General features: G+C 48.3%; 1 protein-coding gene across 1 annotated transcript in view; it reads right to left on the bottom strand.

Annotated features, from left to right (window-relative positions):
- Window positions 1-5,335: 5,335 nt before the first annotated feature.
- The window catches only part of SMAD7 (SMAD family member 7), a 28,391-nt gene continuing 13,322 nt past the window's right edge, over window positions 5,336-20,404 (bottom strand). The window contains exon 5 of the mRNA XM_038125003.1: window positions 5,336-7,259. Within this exon, the coding sequence (XP_037980931.1) occupies window positions 6,721-7,259 (539 nt within the window). The 3' untranslated portion in view covers window positions 5,336-6,720. The remainder of the gene's footprint in view (window positions 7,260-20,404) is intronic.

Genomic DNA, 20,404 nt, shown 5'->3' with positions numbered 1-20,404 from the left:
CTCTCAGAGCTGATCCAAAACCCCGAGGGCCTCAATCGCCCTCCCTTCAGCCCTGACCCTGCTCAGATGCAAGGGATGCAGCCAAGAGCCTTGAGAACCTGCCCAGGACATCGGGCACAGCCGAGCTCCAAGGGGCTCAACCCCTCTTCAGAGCTCCCACAACCTGCCAGTGGTGCCTGCAGACTGAGCTGTGTGTGGGGGGTGCAAGGGGACCCTTAGCCTCTTCTTTCAGCCCAAATATAAATATATCATATTGCAGATGGCACATGTGGGGGCAGGAGCACCCATGTCCCTCTGCACAGGGTGTCAGCCGCTGAAGGACGGCTGTGCTCCTGCTCAGCACTGCTTTTCCTTGCTCAGCAGCCCAGTGAGCATCCCAAAAGCCCAGACAAAGCACACCCTTGTTCCCACCACAGGGTCCCTCGAGGAGGATGAGTCACAGCACAGCTCGAGCTGCCTCTGCTGCAGGACAGCTGCTCCTTCAGGTCTTCTCCCTCCACCCAGACTCTGTCATTTTTGGAGTGGGAACTCAATTCACTCTCACATTTCCCCCTGCATTTTCAGACCTGAGCCTTGTCACCAGGCTCAGGAGACATTTAGAATCATGGAATCCTCAGGGCTGGAAAGAGCCTCCAAGGCCATCAAGTCCAGCCTCGTGTGCAACTGACAGTGTGTGAGCGTTGGAGCCTCTTGGCTTTCAGAAACCAGAGTGTCTGAAGAATAACCCAAGGGGATGGTCAAATTCATCCCCAGGAGCACTTTGGCAGTTTATGGTGGTGATCCAGGAGCAAGACAAGTGGAAGCATCCTGAGCTTTTCCACTGAAGCTGATGACAGCAACCTTGGCTGGCAAACATTACGCAGCAGCAACTTCCCTGTTAAACCACCTTAGCCTCACAAGCATTTTGGGATTTTATCGATTTCATCTTTATGCCATACAAAAATTTGTAGAGTGAGTTGCTGGAGGGGCTGGGGGTGCTCCTCTGCCTCCTCTGTGCAAGGCTGAGCAGGGCTCCTGCCAAAGTCTGGTGACACAGTGAGGTCACGGGGGACAGACCAGCCTTGAGTGGGCTCTTCAGCCATGGCTGTTCAGGGCCAGTCCGGGGTTTGCTGTCCACCCCCCAGCACATCACCTCTCACAGCTGCTTGTTGCAAAGTCACAAATAAGTCTGGTCCAAAAAAGCCCATGTGTGTCCACGCTACTGTACAGATAAATGGCGTGGGAGCAGCTCCATCTTCACTTCTTGCTCTGAATATTTCTCACAACTGGCTGTCCCAGCCCATTTTAATCTCCCCCTTCAAACCACCAGAGGTGTGCCCCCACCCTGGTATCTTCTTTCCAACACGTGCCCAATAAAACAAGTTGAATTTTTAAATGCATGTAGACAGTGCAAAGAAAACGCTTGTATGGATGTGTTTTGTTAATTCCTCTTAAGCCAAATTTTCTCCAGTTTGCCTCCACAAGGGCTTTCAGACCAGGGGGTAGGTAGACCAACAGACAGAGAGACACACAGAAAGACAGACAGATAGATAGATAGATAGATGGATAGATAGATAGATATAGACAAATACCCAGCTGAGTTACCATTTGCAAGCCGAGGTAAAATCCACTGGGGCAACTTCACACCAGTGGAAACACAGCCAGCACAAGGAATCAGCTTTTCCATGGATTTGAAGTGCCTGGAGCAGCCAGCCCATAACCACCACACTGTCCTGAGGGCTGCATGAGCAGAAGATGCTCTGGGCAGGGTGGGCAGTGAGCCAGGTGCTGAGCATCACCTGGCACTGGGATCATGTCTCTGCACCACCTGCAAATGGCCTTCCTATGTGGAAAAACATGATCTGAAGAGGTGGAATTTCACCACCTTCCCTTACAGTACCTCAGCAGTTGACACTTTGAGGGTATCTCATGTGTGATTTAGGACAAAAATTGCATTGTTTGACCCTTCTTTATTGCACTTTTCAATTATTGCTCAGCAACACTGGGGAAAAAAGGCCCCACTGCACTGCAATTCACAATGTTGCAGTGCATTGTCAGAAGATTTAGCACTTACGGTTCTGGAGCCACAGTCCAAAGCAAAAATACAGTTAACAACAGGCTGATTTCAGCCACCCCAAATTTCCAGATAAATTCTTTTCTAAGAAGGAGAGGAGGGAGACATGTCCCGCCATCCGCTGGGAAATCTGGATTTCAGACTGTCTCAACCACCTCATGTCTGAGCCTCTTAAGCAGATGAGATTTCTCTAAGGTGATTTCCAAGGAGGGAAGAGTGGAATCCACAGATAAGCTGTACAGAGCACGATGACAGGTGAGGTCCCAGGGCCACCACTGCTCTGCTGGAAGATGTCCATGGAGCTGGGGTGTGCCTGAATTTAGGTGCTGGAGGCTTGAAGCAAGGAGGACATCATGTCACTGTCCAGGACCGACTTGGACATCAGCATTTTCGTTTTGGAAGGAGCTGGCTTTGTCCTTGTCCGCAGCTCCTTCATCTGTGTTTCTGCTCAGACCAGGTTTGTACCAGGTCAACACTTTGCTTTGTGTGGCTGCAGCTTTCCCGAGCCCTGAAGATGGAATTACAGCGTTGGCAAACCCTTGACAAGGGGAAATTCTTCCCTACTTAACCTCTAGTCTCTATTTTAACCTCCCACTCACCCCACATCCACCAGCCCCAGAGCTGAGCGAGTGAATGGGGACACATATGAACTGCTGCTCAGCATCCTTCTGTCATGTTCTTTTTCATTTTCTTGTTGAATGAGGGCTAAAATTAGCTCAGCAGGAGGTGAGGGCTGGAACATTTCAGCTAAAACTGTCATAGTATTGAAAAGCCAGAGTTTTGCTGATTATTTCTCAGCTTTCTTACTGTGAACAGCCTTGCCTGGCCTTTTATTTTGACAGATGAATGCAAGCAAGGATCTCACAGAATGAAGTGATCTGCCAGGCTTTTCAGGTCACTCTCCAGATGATTTTAATATTTGACCTGGAAAGGCACGTCCAGCTGAAGGTCCAGCCAGCTCAGTGTGCCACAGCCATGGCCAGGGGAAATCACCCGGGGCAAGGTGTAAAGGGGGTTGTAGAGGATATCCCAGACCCTCACTGCACCCTGCAAATGACACAGGAGCCCACCAGCCCTGCACCCATCACGGGCACATCTCCACAGACAGACTCTGGCTTCGCTGGATCCTTTTTCCTCTTTGCATTTTCACAGAGCAACAGAACAGTTCAAAGCTCATCCTGTTCCACCCCCTGCCATGGGCAGGGACATCTTCCACCAGACCAGGCTGCTCCAAGCCCTTGGAGTAGAGAGAGCCCTTGGAGCCAGCTGTGCCAGGCTGGCTGCAGAGCAGAGGGGCTCCAGCCCTTGGAGTATTTTTGTATTTTGGAAAGCTGCTGTGAAGAGTTTGTTTAGGGGTACAGTACTTTCAACCTTCGCTTTCAGGATGAGCAGCTTTTTGTAACCTCTGTACCTCAGAAGTGGGATTCCTGGAAAACAGGAAGGTTAAATGATTTGGTCGCATCTCATGGACTAATGAGCAGGGACAAAAATCAGATCTTAATTCAAGGGACAAAGCCATCCATGCTACAATTTGGTTTCAAGGCCTTAACCCCCAGGATACAGTATGTACCTCATGGAACACATGAGAACACCTTTGCAATGCAGAGTTCTGGGGTTGTCCATGCAGCTCAGTTGGTGCCGTACCTCAGGCTCAAAGCTATCATCTCATCTCTTCTGGCTTAAGACCCAGCTTTGAGGTGGGAGAAGCACAGGTGAACCAAACATTCCCTAACTGTTGGTCAGAGTAAAACCCACCCAGCTGTGGGTGCCCCATCCCTGGAAATGATCCAGGCCAGGTTGGATGGGCTTGGAGCAACCTGGGATAATGGCAGGTGTGCCTACCCGCAGGGGGTTGGAACTAGTTTAAGGTCCCTTGCAAACCAAATTTCATGATTTTCTCTGATTTTTGTGATTCTTAGACAGCAACCCCAGCATGACCCTGTACCTGGTCACATACCTAGATTTGGGTTGATCTTTCCAACCAAGCTGCTACACAGCTCAAGAGGAGCAAGCAGAGGGATTTGTGAGGCACTTGTCTGCTTCATCCTTCACCGGCAGTGCCTTTGATGGTGATCCTGGAGCTTCTGATGGATGCCATCACCGCTAGCTGGGCCCCCTGCACCACACAGGTGTCGTGTCATTATTGGGGAGCTCACATGTGGTGGCTCAGAACAGAAACCAGCCAAACTGTAGCACAGATGAGACTGTTTGGGAGGACTCCTGTCCTCCTGGGTGTGTCTTAGTGCACATCAAGTAACACAGGATGGGTGCATCCATCCTGCCTCAGCTTTCCATGCTGATTCCCCCCTGAAGGATGAGGAGAGAGCCTGGAAAGCGAAACAGGCCCGCAATCAAAATCCCTGTTGGAGCTGGTTCATGTGTTCAGTGCCGTGGATCCAGCTGAAGGCACAGTCCGTTTGGAGACACCCAAACGCTGTGTGCCAGTAAATCCCTCTGGGGCGGGCACATCTGTGCTGAACAGGAGGCACAGCACCGAGCTGATGCTCACAGAGACTGACCTGCTGGGATGTCCACCCACCCCTGGAGGGGTCACATTCCTGGGGTCCGTGCCCTTCAGTAGGGTGGGAGCTCGCAAGCCCATCTGGGCATTCTTCTTGCCCACGTCCTTCAGTGTCCAGGACTCCAGAGGTTTCCACTCAAGGTCCTGCTCCACGGAAGGTAGGAACAATTTACAGGGACTTGCCCCTGGCAGAGCACATGGGCAAGGAGGAGGTGGAGCAGGGAATGCCTAAAGGCAGGGTGAGGGGGGCAAAAGGAGCAACCACCTTTACTTCCAGAGGCGTGGGAGATGAAAAGGGTAGGAAATAGTCAAGGAAAACCCAAGACTGGCTTCCTCCTATTTTCCACCTCAGCTGCTGGCAGAGGCTGCTTGTGTCCCAGCAGAGAGCACAAGCTTGGGCCAGTATTCATGGGACAGGGACAGGGTCAAACAGGTCCTGTGTCCCCACTGGGGTTCCTTCAGGCTGAAATTAGGAGAAATAGGAACAACAGCAAAAACAACCCATCGGATTTTGGGCAGCCAGCCCCTCCAGCCTTGGGCTGATGGGGTGCATCCAAACTGGGCAGCCAAAAGCCATGGGCACTGAACCAGGCCAGCAGAGCCCAGCACTCAGGACAATCCCACCCAGGTGTTACCCACCCTGGAGAGGCCCCACTCAGGGCTGGGATGGGTGCTGTGGGTGCTCCCACCACTGACCCCACCCAGAGCAGCGCCTCTCCAGCCTCCCTCATCCACACTACCAAAAAAGCCACTTGGCACAGTTTGGGATCAAGTGTACATTTTTATTTTTTAATGGAACATAGACTCCTTTAGAAAAAGAAACATTCAGCTGGATGATAACACCCATAGAAAAAACACCAATCTTGTGTTCTCTTTTTTTTTTTTTTTTTTTTAATTTGGCATTTGTTATCTGCATTTATATTAAAGCAAAGTGCATCTTTCTTACTTTTTTCTCGTTTATACACATTGCACAATACATAAATAATGATGCTTATAAAACGTCTTTATATTTACAAGTAATAATATATTTATATATAACATAAAATACATTTTTTTTTCTTTAATAAATCTCAGGGTTTTTTTAAGGAGTCCTTTCTTTTGTGTGGGTGTTTTTCCAAAGCACTACAATGCTAAAGTTCCAAGAAGAATGCTCTCTTGTTCAATTAAACCTTTATATTTAGAAAAATAGCTTATGTTAAGGTCTAAACATGCTCATTGAGCTAAGAACAGTGTAAAAGTATCATACTCGTGTATGAATTCAAGAAGAAATGAAAGCACAACTGCATTTCCAGATAAGATGGTACCTGGATAACCTGATCTAAGCAGGTTATGACACACCGACTGTTGTGAACACTTTTTCTCTTGTTTTCCCCACTTGTTTTTCTTAGTTTAATCTTATTTATTTATTTATTTTTAGGTTTAGAATTCTGTCACTTCCCATCTCAGCTCAAATGATCAAAGCACGGGCCGTGCCCGGTGTCCCTCCACTGTTGTTTTCCCCCCTTACATCAATCCACAATCATTAAAAAACATAGAAAAAGCAGTGGAACAATGAACACAGTGACACGACATGAACCCAGCAACAAGAGAAAACACAAAAGGTCGGTAAAAGACCTGTCTGGGAAGGTTTTGCACCATCCTTCGGCGGCAACGCGGGGTCAGCACTGCTGGGGAAGGGGTCTTGGTGTCACCGTCACTGGGAAGGTGGTGCGTATAAAAATACAGTCATCTCCTTGTGTTGTCCAAGGGAAGGAGCTGTAACATAGAGCTAGTGGCTTTCAAATCCATCGATCCCCATTGGATAATCCTTTTTGAGAGGCGTGAAGTAATTATCTCATGTGATCTATCCCCACTGCACCCTTCTCTCGCCCTTCTGAGAGTTATTGGTCATTCACACTTTTAAAAAATAGATATATTTATCAAAATACCCCAAAGGCAAAAACAACAAAAAACAAACAACAACAACAACAAAAAAAATCATCTTTCATAAGCTATTTCTCAAAACGAAGAAGGGCGAACGAAACAAAACGAAACAAAAAACCAACAACAACAACAAAAAAAAAATAGTCTGCATGAAAAGCAAGCACTCAGAAGGAAGTAATAGCAGCAAAGTAGTATAGATGTCATGAGTTCACTCTGTCTCGAGTCACCGATTGTTGAAAATAACCTCCAACCAGCAGGGGCAACTGCTGATGAACTGTCTGGTGTAGCACTGGCCCCAGCCTTTCACAAAGCTGATCTGCACGGTAAATCCTGTCCATGGCTGCTGCGTGAACTCGTGGTCGTTGGGTCTCTGCAAGGTGTACGCCTTCTCGTAGTCAAAAGCCTTGATGGAAAACCCTGGGAACACTTTGTGAACCAGCAACGTCCTGGAGTCGGGGTTGTCCAGTGTGGCCGACTTGATGAAGATGGGGTAACTGCTGCGGTTGTACACCCACACGCCGTCCACTTCCTTGGTGAGCTGGATGCCGTAGCCGATCTTGCTGCGCACCTTCTGCACCAGCTGGCTTTTGTTGTCTGAGTTCAGCTGTCCGAGGCAGAAACCATTCCCCTGAGGTAGATCATAGAAGATATCCAGGGAGGGCTCTTGGACAGAGTACAGCCGACCCACACGTGTCTTCTCTTCCCAGTATGCCACCACACACCAGTGTGACCTATCCCCTGGCTCCTGAAGAACTTGAGAATCTGCAGAACAACACGGGGAGAAGAAAAAGGAGAGGTTTAGCAACGAGGGAATCAGCACGAACCGAAAGTGATGCAGAACAGGCAGGACCCTGCCTGTCCACGTCTTCATCATCCCCTCCACGCATCAACGTCCACAGTGCATCCAAAAAAATTTCCAGGTTTGGAGCTCGGAACTCGGAAATGGCACCCCTGTGTTGTTTCAGTGCCTAGTTCTGGCTGGATTCACAGGTCCTGAATGACCTGTGACAATGACACAGCCGCCCTCACCCTACCAACAGCAGGACCACTTCCAGTGCCAACAGGAGAGGTGAGATGCTTGTGCCACCAAACACCTGAACCTCCTGATTTGCACCCAGTGAATGATGGACTTATTTCCATAAATGACAATGTACTGTGCACAGACACTGAGACAAATGAGGTGCTGCTAAGAAAACCACACTGAAAGCCAGCCCATGGGGCCAGAGGGGATGAGAACGTGACTGCTCTGGTGTGTGGGGCTTTTTCCTTCCTGCAGGGCCTGGGTGATGGGCAGTATAGGGACATGAGATGCCACCCTAACCTATGGGAAGCGCCAAAAGACAGAGGGAACCAAAAAATCTCACACGGGTTAACGAAAATGGCCCAAAGACTAGCAAAAAAAAAAGTAGAAGTTCATTCGTGCAGCCCTTCTCTCAACTCCCTTTCCCATAATTACTCCATGCAGCATGGCAATGATGTAGGAGGAAGAAGCAAGGCAGGAGGAGGGAAAAATGTGAGAAAGCCCCTTTTCCTGACAGAGGATCCCGAGCAGCCTGGCGCTGCTCGCCGGGTAATTCCTTCCAGCCTCAGCAGGCATGTTAAGACCTGGGAACTATTCATCTCTATAACAGTACTTAAAAAAAAAAAAAAAAAAATCAAGCTGGGAATGCAAGTTAGAGAGCGCTACCAAAATAATCCCCTGAACTATGAGAGAAACTAGTGGAGCTGGGATGGTGGGTGACCTCGCAACCAAAAACTCTTCCTGCAGCCCCCCCAAGCCCCTCCCTCCCCAGGGCAACATGCTGGCTGCCTGCTCTATTTTTTGCTATTTTTATGGCATTTTCCCAGTTTTCTTCCCATCTTGTTCAAGCCCTGTGCTGTGCTTTTAAGAGAGAAGAGTTAAAAAAAAAAAAAAAAAAAAAGCCCAGCCACACACTTTTAATTTCCTCATTTCTATGCCAGTGAGGAAAATATTTCTCCAGTTGCTGGAGGCAGCTACTAAAAATGGGCCTGATTGTGGATGCCTCAAAACAGGGACCCTCATTCCCAGGTTAAACCAGGGATGGGGGTTCTGGTCATGCTGGGGTGGTCCCTGGGACAGCATCTGTCGAGGTGCACCCCAGTTTGTCCTTCCACTCCCTTTTCTGGTGCACCACAAGACTCTGCTGTGGGCAGCTTTATGTCCTGCTGAAAGGTGGGGCTGAGGAGGGGCAGGGAGGGCAGTTTGGGTTACCTCCTCCCCACTAACACAGATGGGGTGCCATCCATGCAAAAGTGCATCTAGAGGGGCAAGAAGCACCCCCAGGATGGATTTTCCACCACCTGCCTGGGAGAGAAGAATCTGGGAGGGTTGCTTCTGGATCCAGGGGAAGGATGCTCCTCAATCCAAAGGGATTGACCACCCACTGCCTCCCTCCTCACTGTCAGCCTGCCAAGTGATGTTCAGAACCTTTTGGGTTTTGTTTTACAGCATCTGGGGGAACTTTGGAGCCATTGGACCCCTGCTGAAATTCCTACAGGTTTTTATTGATTTGAACATAAAACAAATCCTTTCAGGAGGTGGCAGGGGGGGAAAAAGGACTTTTTCACCTGGTATTTGTGCTTACATCAGTGAAGACCATTTAACAACTAGTTCACTGCTGCTTACAGAGAGCTATTTAATTGCTAGAGCATTTAGGGAAAAGAAGAAAAACACAAACCTACCAATAATAAAAAAAAAAGGAAAAAAAAAAGAAAAAAATAGAAAACTGCCTTGGCCATGAATGAACAGACCTTTATGAAGGGCTGGAAGTTCATGAATGAATCCCACTAGGTTTCTGAATGACATGGGGTGACCAGACCTCAAGGACGAATCTTAGGTAATCCGGGATGTTTGAGTTTTTTTTAAGGAGCTGATGCCAGCACACAGTATAAATATGCCAGAGCCTCTTCCGTTTGCGGGCTTCAGCTGTTGACTGCATGTCTAGTCAAAAATCCATGAGAATACAAGGGCTCAGCCCGGGTAAACAGGCTCAGGCCTCCCTGCCAGCCACCACCAAAGCTGCTTTTTGCAGTTGTTGGGACCCCAGAGGAGCCCCCTTGCTCCCACCCTCTTCCCTGGTTCTGGCATCCGCCAGGAAAAGGGGTGGGAAAAGCCTGTGGCATAACTCCGACAGGAGAGGAGGTGGCAGGAGAGAAGGAAAAAGTGACTCAAGAGATGCTTCCTACAGTGACAGACTTCTTTTATTTTTTTCCCCCCAAAAGGCTTTTTTTGGTGGCAATAATCATGGATCTGTGCAAATGAAGCAAACAGAAGTATTATGCTCAAAAACACCCTGCTGGGTTCACCCCGTGCAACCTGGGGTCATGGCAGGCACCCACCACCCAACTGCCATCTCCGCCTGCTGCAAGCTCGCACAAAAACCCAGATCCCAGGAAAACCCACAGCCACATCCTCCTCAACACATCCTTGTGTGTGACAGCCCATAGACGGCTGCAAACCCTCTGGGATGCCTGTTTTGAGTTAAAAGCATCGTTTTTACGAGCTCCTCGGTGCAAACACATCCCTTTCTAAATGCCTGGAAAACTCCCAGCAAACTGGGAGCGTTCCCATGTCCCAGCAAACAATGATAATGTTTAATGCTATAAACATCTGCGCTATTATTTTGTTATTAAGGGTCCCTCCATTTGCTGCTATCACTGGGTTATTAGGATTTTCCATGGTTTCCATTACAGCCTGCCTGGAGGCTCCAGCAGGCTCCCCCCGGCGCGTTGTGCAAGCTCATTGTGAAAAAATAATAGTATAGAAACAACTGGAAATAAAGTGAGTCTGCCCTCAGGAATTTGGGGAATTAGTTGTATTGATCACTCATAGTCAGGTCTACAGAGAACAGCCGCTCACATTAGCTCCTCACAGAGGGAAGAAACCAAGGCAATGCCCCAGAGCCCCTGGGGTAACATCTTTTGTCATTTTGGTGCAGATGGTTCATCACCAGTGATGCCCCAGCACAACCACAGTACACCACATCCCATCCCCACTGGAAAACTCTTCTTTTTTCCTGTATTTTTTACACCTTCCTGGGTTTTCCTGAGGGGCTGCCCCAGTTTTGCCAATGCATCCATTGTCCTCCATAAAAGCATCATCCCAGCTAAGTCCCAACTCACCAACCAGCACAAGAGGCTATGAGGTTCCCCACCACTTGCCTTGACCTCCAAAACCATCAGGTCCTGCCTGAACTTTCTCAGCAAAAGCCCACAGTCAGGATTTCTCCACAATGGGGAGAAATGCTGTCCGTGGGCCCAGGGCATGACCCCGCTCCTGCTGAAATTGCTTCATCCGTGCAGAAATCCAGCAGGATGAGATACCAAAGCAGCAACCCCACAAAAAAAAACCTGACAGCTGCAGAAACAACAGCGGGCATGGGACATTCACACCACAGAAACACCCAAATTTATCGAGTCCCAGACTTGGTTCTTCCAAGCTGTGGCAGAAGGAGTCACATCTCCCCTTGCTTGGAAGTGGCAGGAAATTTCTGGTGTGGCTTTTCTCTCCATCACATGGAGAGTTTTAATTTGATGAAAGCATGTCGTCCATACTTTTTCTTTCCAAGATCCAGCAGTTTTATTAGGAGTTTGGGAGGAAAAAGTTCTCTATTTTTAATTCACAGAGAACCAAAGCATTTTAGAAAAATTGAATATATTAAAAAAAAATAATAATAAACTGAAACAGCACAGCTCCTGTCCTGGGGTTGTTTTAGATCTGTGTTGTCCTTCAGATCTCAGCCTTGTCCCAGTGCCAGGTTCATGAATGTAAAGGGGAGCTAGGCTGGGGATCTTTGAGTTTTGTTCTGGCTTTTTTAGCTAAAGGTTTTCCTGTCGTCAAGCAACCTTGAAAGAAAAGAGCAAGTTTAGCACACACTGAGCTATCTGACCCACCTGGATTGCTCCCAGCTGACCACATCAAGGGCTGTCAAAATTATCACCAGTATCTGAGACAACAACTCAGATATGAAAATAGGAATAAAATGGCCTTACTGATGAGGATTTTAAATGCCTGTAATTGGATCTTCCATCAATGACATCAGAATTAGAGGCAAATTAAGCTATCCAAATGTAGAAGTATTCAGAACTATATATGTACACTTTTTGTAATATATGTACATATACATTTACTTTTCCAAAAAGCAGTTTTGGTCCTGAGCATCTTCTCATGCTCTTCCTAAAGTTCTCACCATCTAACCCTCTCCTCTCCCTCATTCTTGGGTCTGGATTTCCCATCAAACATCAACCCTGGCACAATATTCACCATGGTAGCATTTACCCTGAACTGCTATCAAAAGCCCCCTCACTTTCTAAAAGAGTTTTGGTTGGAAGGGACCTTAAAGACCCTCTTGTTTCACCCCCTGCCATGGGCAGGGACACCTTCCACTATCCCAGGGTGCTCCAAGCCCCATCCAGCCTGGCCTGGGACACTGCCAGGGATGCAGGGGCAGCCACAGCTGCTCTGGGCACCCTGGGCCAGGGCCTGCCCACCCTCCCAGCCAGCAATTCCTGCCCAATATCCCATCTGGGCCTGCCCTCTGGCCCTGGGAAGCCATTGCCTGGCTGCTGGCCCTGCATGCCTTGTCCCCAGTGCCTGGGCAGCTCTCCTGGAGCCCCTGCAGGCCCTGGCAGGGGCTCGCAGGTGTCCCTGGAGCCTTCTCTGGTGCAGCTGAACAGCCCCAGCTGTGCCAGGCTGGCTGCAGAGCAGAGGGGCTCAGCCCTGGCAGCATCTCCGTGGCCTCCTCTGCGCTGGCTCCAGCAGCTCCACGTCCCTGTGCTGTCGGGAGGCTCAAAGATCTGGAGATGACCCTGCCTGGCTTTCCAGGAGACAGCTTTCAGCTGGGAAATAAGTGCAATGGGCACTGCCCAGGAGCAGATGAAGACGCACAGTCCTCCCTCCTCTATCCACCAGCACACACGGAGGGCATTTGTGCTTAAAAAAAAAATTGTCTGGACTGGTGTCAGCACAACGTGTCTGGCTGGGGCCAGGGCTGAGACTGAGCTCAGCACGTCTCGCGCCTGATAATCTCCCCTGGCTGACCTTAAGTGGCATTTGTGTGTCCGGGACAGTGCCATGACCCTTATCTTCTCCTACTCTTGGACATGCAAGAGATGGAGACACAAAACCCAGAGGTTTCCAAGAGGTTTAAAATGCTCTTCTGGAGGGTCCTCAGGACTTCTCCAGTTGCAGTTTCGCCCCTCCTGTTACTGGCAAGTGCTGATTTTGTGGGATCTCTGGAAAAACAACCGCCCGACCCCTTAGTTGTGACGTGAAAGGCATTGCATCAAGGTGAGGAGAACACAGAGCATGTGTGCTCATGAAAACAAAGAAAAATGGGCACCCAAAAGGGTAATCCCACTTCCTTTCTAGTCTCTCAAGTGACTTACAGGCTGGAAGAACAGAACAAAACAACAAAACAACAACAACAAAACAAAAAACTAAACCACCAAATAGATAAACAAACACATGAATAAAACAAAGAAAAATATCTAAAAGCCAGATTTCCAGGTACATTCAGCAAAAGCAAAGGGAAAAAAAAAGTCCAAATTAAAGGATAAATCCACATTAAAGGATATATCCTGCTGCAGAAAAGGGGCGTTGTGCCTTCAACAAAGTTTGTGGGCAGCTTGGAGACTCCACTCATAGCAGTGTTTGCCTCAAACCTCTCCCACCTCCCAGCACACAAGGGCTAGACAGCTTCACCCCCGCCAGGATCTCCAGCTTTTGATGGCTGGGACAGTTCCTCCAAGCCTAATTTCAAGCATGGTCCTGTGCTAAGCTCCCGTTGCTTGCAGAAGAAATAAACCCTGGCCTTCTGCAGGGATGGCACCGCCCTGGGGGGCCCGTGGGGTCCCTCCACCTCCCCAGCAGAAGAGCCCCAAGAGCTGAGACAGTCCATCACATCAACACCTACTTAGGGAGCCTTTAATCTGCGGATTATTGACATGATAGACCATAACATCTCTTCAGGAGCCATTACAGCCCATCGTGTCAGTAGGTACTTATGCAGGCCTTAATCCATGGATTGACAGGCTAGACCATAAATTTGTGTCTGTGTCTAATTAGACGGCTCTTATTGCTCAGCATATATGGTAGTCATGCAGGCTAAAGAGCCTTAAGATTACTTTTTTTTAATTTATTAGCCAGTTGTCCAATCAATCACTCAAATGGCTCCTTGTTCCTTGCAAAATCAGTCAACCTTGCACGAAAATAAATGTTAAGTTTCACCGCAAGATTTCAATTTGCTGATGTTTACTAAGATTGAGTCTGATGAGGTCAAGCAGGATAAAATATGGCAGATGCCATCAGGGGAAGGAGTCTCACATTTCCCCATTTTTCTCGGGCTTTGGTTCAGGTTTGTATTAACTGTGACCTGAAAGTTTGGGAGGGCTTTGCTCAGTCCGCAGGTGACCCAACCAAATCCTGCCACCACCTTCCCCCCAGCTGGGAACCCCCCTTGTGAAATCAGCACAAAAATGAGGTCAGGTGAGATGGTGGGCAGAGATGATTCACCCCTGAGGACATCCCCTCAGGTTCCCACCCCAGCTTGGTGGTGCCCTGAGTCATCCTTCCCCCAGCCTGGAACCCAGCCCTGACCTTTTCAAGGGTTAATTCAGCAAGAGCATAAAAGTGAGAAAGAAGGAAAGAAAGAAGGAAAGAAAGAAGGAAAGAAGAAAAGAAAGAAGGAAGGAAAGAAGGAAAGAAAGAAGGGAAGAAGGAAGGGAAGAAGGAAAGAAGGAAAGAAGAAAATAAAGAAATAAGGAAGGAAAGAAAGAAAGAGAGAAACCCTGCAAGCATGTTGTTGCAGTCCTAGAGGCTCGAGAACAAACACCACTATGGCAGATGGCAAGGCTGGACCAGGAGTAATGTCCAAAAATATTAAAAAATATATTAAAAAATATATTAAAAAATATGGGGTGATGCACGTCCCCTGCATTTACAGGATGGCAGAGAAAGAACCTGAGTGAAACTGCCGAGTTCATGGAGTCCACCAAACCAGAAATTTGATTCATAAACATCCTATTAGTCACTGCTACTGTCTAATTAGGGTGATTAATCAATTACCACGGCTAAAAACGACTCTAGAAGAGAAGAACCCTTTTCTTGTGACCATTCTCCTTAAAAGCCAAGCAAGGCTGGAGCTACAAGGTGGTGGGGCGGGGGGGGGGGAAATATGCAGGCACACACCAAAAATGCCTGTCTGCCTGTCTCCAGTGGTTAGAGGAGCCAGCTGACTCCAGTTTCCTCCGTACCAGGCTTCAGGCCTCATCAGCCATGCAAATTATAGAGTACCGTGCTGTCTGAAGGCCGAATTTCGACTCAGCTCAGAGAAAAGCCTTAGAGGAAGGGTGGGGATGAAGAAGCCAGCCAAATCCATTCATAATATTTACAGTAAATGGGCCTCTTTGCTGTTGTTTAGTATACAGTCAGCCTAATTATTTTTGAAGTTTTAATTTAAAGAACCTTCTTTATCTGCCTCTCCTTCTGCACCCCTCAAAGGTGTGGGAAAACTTTTCCCTTGTTTCAAAAAAGCAGTAGGACGGGAATCCCTTCCCCAAGCTCCAACTCGACAGTTGGGTGGGACAAAGGGATGCTGCCAGAGCTGAGACCCTTCCAGAGCGGCCCTGCCAACAAAATCCACAGGTTTTTAAGACTCCCAGGCCATCCAAAGAGTCACAGGGGCTTGCAGACCCATGTGGAAACCCCCCAGAAATTCTGTTTCTGCTGCATGTGTTGCTGTTCTGTGCTGGTGGGGGCTTGCTGGCTCAGTGGTGCAGGTGCTCCACTGCCCTGTGCACTCTCCAACCCTTGAGGCAACCCAAAATAATCTCGCTTTTGTAACAAATCAGCCAAGAGACTCGTCTGGAAAACACAGCTCATGAGATGCTGCCCTGGGAGCTCCAGGTGACTCAGGGGTGGTACCAGCCCCAGCTCCCAGAGAGGAGCAGCCACCTCCATGCTTCAGCCCCAGCTACCAGGACACACCCCTTCCCCACCCAAACCCAACCCAGATCTCAACCAGAAACCTTCTGAGAAAGAGAAACCAGCACACAAAGGGCTCCTGACTTACTGCGATGCAAATCAGACCTGAGGATGAGCTTGCCAAGAACCTCTCTCCTGGCTCTGGCTGTGCTGGAGGCTCCTGTGGCAGCATCCCGCCCATCACCCTTCTGGGATAAATCACACCACAGATGCTGAAGCCACCAGAGGCCACAGGGCCGTGCCAGCCATGGGGTAACAGCCCCCCTCAATGCAGCCACCCAGCTGGGGTTTAGAGGATGACCTTAAAAAGCCTTTGCAATGAAAAATAAAGCCTCACTGTTGCAAGGCAGGAAAGGTCATCCAGCGCCCAGGGATGCCCCGGGGAGGGCAGGGATGCAGCCCCCAGGAAAGCCACAGCTCTCCACCGACAGCATGTAGCCATGTGGGTTACACATTAAAAACCTTGTTAAGGCCTTAATAAAAACTGAAGTAGAGCAGTCTAGGATTTCCAAATGGATACCTAATACACAGATGTGTGTTAGGATTTCCCCCCCCAGCTGCATTACACACACACACACATACACAGCACAGCATCACTGCTGTTCTTATTCCAATACTGAAAAAAAAAAACCAACCCTCTCCCTGCAGCACACTGACCCAGAATTCTCCCCTAAAGACTGAAAGCAGACGTAAATATATGTTTCTCCCCACACCAAAAAAATAAAAAAGCCCGTTTCTCCCAGCAACTTTTCCCAGAGCAGCATCTCCCTCACAGGGATGTAAACCCATGGAAAAAGCAGAGTAGGAACAAAAGTCCTTTTCACGTTCGTCGTGCCCCGCTCCATAACAATTATGAAAACTGTTTGGCTGGGCTGGCATTTGGAGCATTTACTGCATTCCTGCCAATAAATTCCAGTCCCGGATCCGATGGAAAAGGCTCCCTCCCTCCCCTTTCTCCTCCCTCCCTTGCCTTCATTCCTCCTGGCTTTCTTTACAACCTAATACCCTGTCGACGCGGGGCCAGGGCCTACTTAGGGGGAAAAAAAAACACCCAGCGCCAGACTGGAGACAGCAGGCAGACTGAAAAAGTTAATCATTACTTCTGTCTGCCTTCATAATCTAATCACGCCTATTCCTAAGAGCAGGCGGCAGAGCACGCCATACATGGAATATATACATCCCAGGGTCCCCGCCCAGGGATGGACAGACGGACACACGGACAGCACCGGCCCCGGCCCGGGCAGGGGGCCATCAAGGGATGGACAGACAGGACGGGTGGCGTTGGGAAGGAGTTCACAAGCCTGGCCATGCACACACACCCCTCCCCTCGCCTCTCACTTTGCTCTGGATTAATAACACACAGCAATTATAGAGAATATTATATTCATTAAGTAATTAACCCTCGCGGCGCTCCGGCGGAGCTGGCACCCCCTTCTCGCAGACAGAGGCCAGCAGAGGTTTGCCCCGGGCTATAAAACGGGGCAGGTCGGCAGCACACAGGTTAAAAAAAAAGCCCCAAAAATCCTCGTGGCTCATCTCACCCCACTTCTGGTGGCAACAGCAGAGCCACGTCCCAAGAGGGGACCCACCGTGACCAGGGCAGCATCACCAACAGCACTCAGCAGCATCCTCCCATGGGCAAAAAACTCGGGGGATTTGGGGTGTCACCAGCACCCAGCAGCATCCTCCCATGGGCACGAAACTCGGGGGATTTGGGGTGTCACCAGCACCCAGCAGCATCCTCCCATGGGCAAAAAACTCGGGGGATTTGGGGTGTCACCAGCACCCAGCAGCATCCTCCCATGGGCACGAAACTCGGGGGATTTGGGGTGTCACCAGCACTCAGGTGACTTTTTTCCCCACAGGGAAAAAGCCCATGGGAACCGGGCATCACTGATGCAGCAGTATCCTCCCATGGGGCTGAAACCCAAGAGATCTGGGCATCACTAAAACCCAGGAGCATCCTCACACACGGGATAAAACCCAGGGAATCTGGGGCTTGGCAAGTCCAGCACCACACCAGCTTATCCAGAAAATAACTGCAGTGCAACTCTCAGGTGAGCCAAGGCTTCATGCTCTTGACACCCAGGATACATTTTCCATGCTTGGCTGTGACAAAGAACAGTAAAACTACAGGCCTCTGCTTATGATTTATGGGTTTGTTCCTTATCATGAACTAAAAAGCCTCAGACTGGCTTCCAAAGAAAATGAATTCATCAGTTCAAATGCAGTGATGTAAGTTCAGGCTCCCAGCTCCTTTTCCAAATAAAACTCCTGTTACTTGATTCCTGCTCAAAGAATGATTTTATGGAGTTATTGACTCCATCCGCTCTGCCTGGGAAGGTGCTGCCGGAGCCCAGCCACGAGGTCACTGACAGCCTCATCCCATGGCTTAGTTTCTTGACTATTTTGCCATTTTCCCTGCTTTTCTACTCAAAACCTCGCCTTGCACACCAACGTGCAAGCAGACGCTCAACTCCTCTGGTATCATCCTGCATTACCATGTAGGGGGCTCCTCCTCAGCAGTGTCCCCTGGTAATTTTGGTCACCCATAAATTCGACCCGCAGTCATCCATCACCAAAAATCACTGGATCCACAGCCAACCTCGCCACGCGCAAAAGTGACACCACCTGAATTTCCACCACCTCCCTAACAGCCACAAAGTCACCTCTTATTGATGAAGTTCTGGTTTCTATGAACAAAATCTCTTTAACCTGTGTAAGTATTACACAGAATTCTATGCAAATATGGAACATATTCAGAATACAATGAACATATTGGATATATTCAACCTATATATCTGTAGAATATACACACTATATGTTGACTATGTTTTACATAATTATATATATAATATATAATAAGTGATCTCCATACATATTCACCCTACACATAGAGATTGAATAGATTTTGCTCAGTATTTAACCATCTACAGTCTCACTTATTACATACATCTGTAAGATACATATTTACAACTAGGTTTAAGAGCCTGAGCAGTACTGAATTATTCATTTAATGGCAAAATTTGTCTTTCCACATGCTCAGAGAAAAGTCACAGAGGAGCCAGGACTTCACTCCAAACCCCAGCACCCCAATTTAAGGAATCCCCCTTGATGGCTGAGGGAGGGTGAGGAAGGAGCACGGAGCCAGGCACAGGTCCCCACACACGGAGAGCATCACCAGGAGCATCACCAGGAGCTCCTGCAACCAGCCCATGGTGCTTCAGCACTGCCAGCACAACCCGACCAGGGAGGCTGAAGCCAGAAGGTTTTTTTGTGCAGTGAGGTTAAAAGGGTAGAGAAGGGCTGAGCCAGCTCTTACAGGGTGGTTTTTTTTTGGGTTTTTTTTTGTTTTGTTGTGTGTTTTTTTTTTTTTTTTTATCCCTTGCAAGTTAAAACCAAGATAATGACACTGGGTGGGGACCAATTTGAAGGGCTGAGCAGCCAAACCAAAATTAGTCTCCCGGCCAACAGCTTCCTAGGCCTCACAGTTTGGGGAAGGAAGCTGAGAAAAAGCATGAAAATAAAATTTAAAAAAATCCTCGGGAAGCTGGACCGTCGCGCTCAAGCAAAGGTGACCCTGCTAGTCAAATATTTTTCAACATAATAAAAATAAAATCAAGTACTGGAGCAGCCTCCCTTGGAAAAGCAGGGCCTATGAGATGGTGTTTTTCCTCTTTTTTTTTTTTTTTTTTCTTTTTCTTTCTTTTCCCTCCCCTGGCACTTTCTTTCCTTTCACTAATAACTATGTTTTCTTGCATTTTTTTTTTCTTGGCTCTTTCCTCATAAAAGACTGATGTAATTTCCTGTCTTGTCCCAATGTTTCCTGTTAATTAACAGGGTGAAAGTTATCATCATGCATTTAAATGGCAACCCAAAAGAAGGGAGGAAAAAAAACACCAGGGGAAAAAAAAAAAAAAAGAAAAGAAAAAAGAAATTAGAGTTTGCTGTCGGCTAGCAAGCACCACATCACATTCCCAGCAGCACAAAATACCCCGGAAAATGCTTTTTGGAACTAATGACTTGAGCCCATGGGCAAAGACCCCCTGAAGGGTGGCAGCAGGTCTGTGCACAGGGGATCCAAGCCCCCACCCTCCCCTGGATGGGGATGGAAAATCCCTGCAATGCTTGCCCAGAAAAGCTCTTTCCTTGCATTAAGAAGGAAAATAAAAGAAGAAGGGAAACAGGGAGACGGAAAACAGGAAGAAGAAAGAAAACAAGTAGAAGAAGAAAAAAAAAAAGAAAAAGTAAAGGAGGAAAACAGAAAAAGGAGAAGAAGAAAGAAAATTAAGGAGGAGGAGAAGGAGAAAAAAGGAGAAGAAGGAGGAAAAGAAAGAGAAGAAGAAGAAGGAGAAGGAGAAAAAGAAGGAGAAGGAGAAAAAGAAGGAGAAGGAGAAAAAGAAGGAGAAGGAGAAAAAGAAGGAGAAGGAGAAAAAGAAGGAGAAGGAGAAAAAGAAGGAGAAGGAGAAAAAGAAGGAGAAGGAGAAAAAGAAGGAAAACAGAAGAGAGGGAAAATGGGAAAAGAAAATGGAAGGGAAAAGGCAAAAAAAGAGAAATAAAGTAACTTGTAGAGAAAGAGGCAGACAGCAACACCCAAGATACTGCATTTATTAAAAGAAGCTGAAGAATAGAGGAAGGAAAAAAAAAAAAAAAGAAAAACCCAGGGGCTAATCCAAAGACAGCAGGCGGAAATCCTGTGAGCCGCCGAGCTCCTTCCCTTGCCCGCCCTCAGCCCCGTGCAGGATCAGGCTCCTCCATGCCCTCTGTTCCTCAACAGCAGCCGTGACGCAGCCGGTACCCCGGCGGCACCGCGGCCACGCCGACGGCGGGCGAAAACAAAGCGATTTAGGCAAAAAGCGAGGGTGGTTAGAACAGAGGCTGTGCCTCAGCAGTTAATAATATC

This window comes from Motacilla alba, chromosome Z (assembly GCF_015832195.1).
Source record: "Motacilla alba alba isolate MOTALB_02 chromosome Z, Motacilla_alba_V1.0_pri, whole genome shotgun sequence".
Lineage (NCBI taxonomy): Eukaryota > Metazoa > Chordata > Aves > Passeriformes > Motacillidae > Motacilla > Motacilla alba.
The sequence above is the reverse complement of the archived record's forward strand: the minus strand, read 5'-3'. Positions and strand labels throughout refer to the sequence as shown.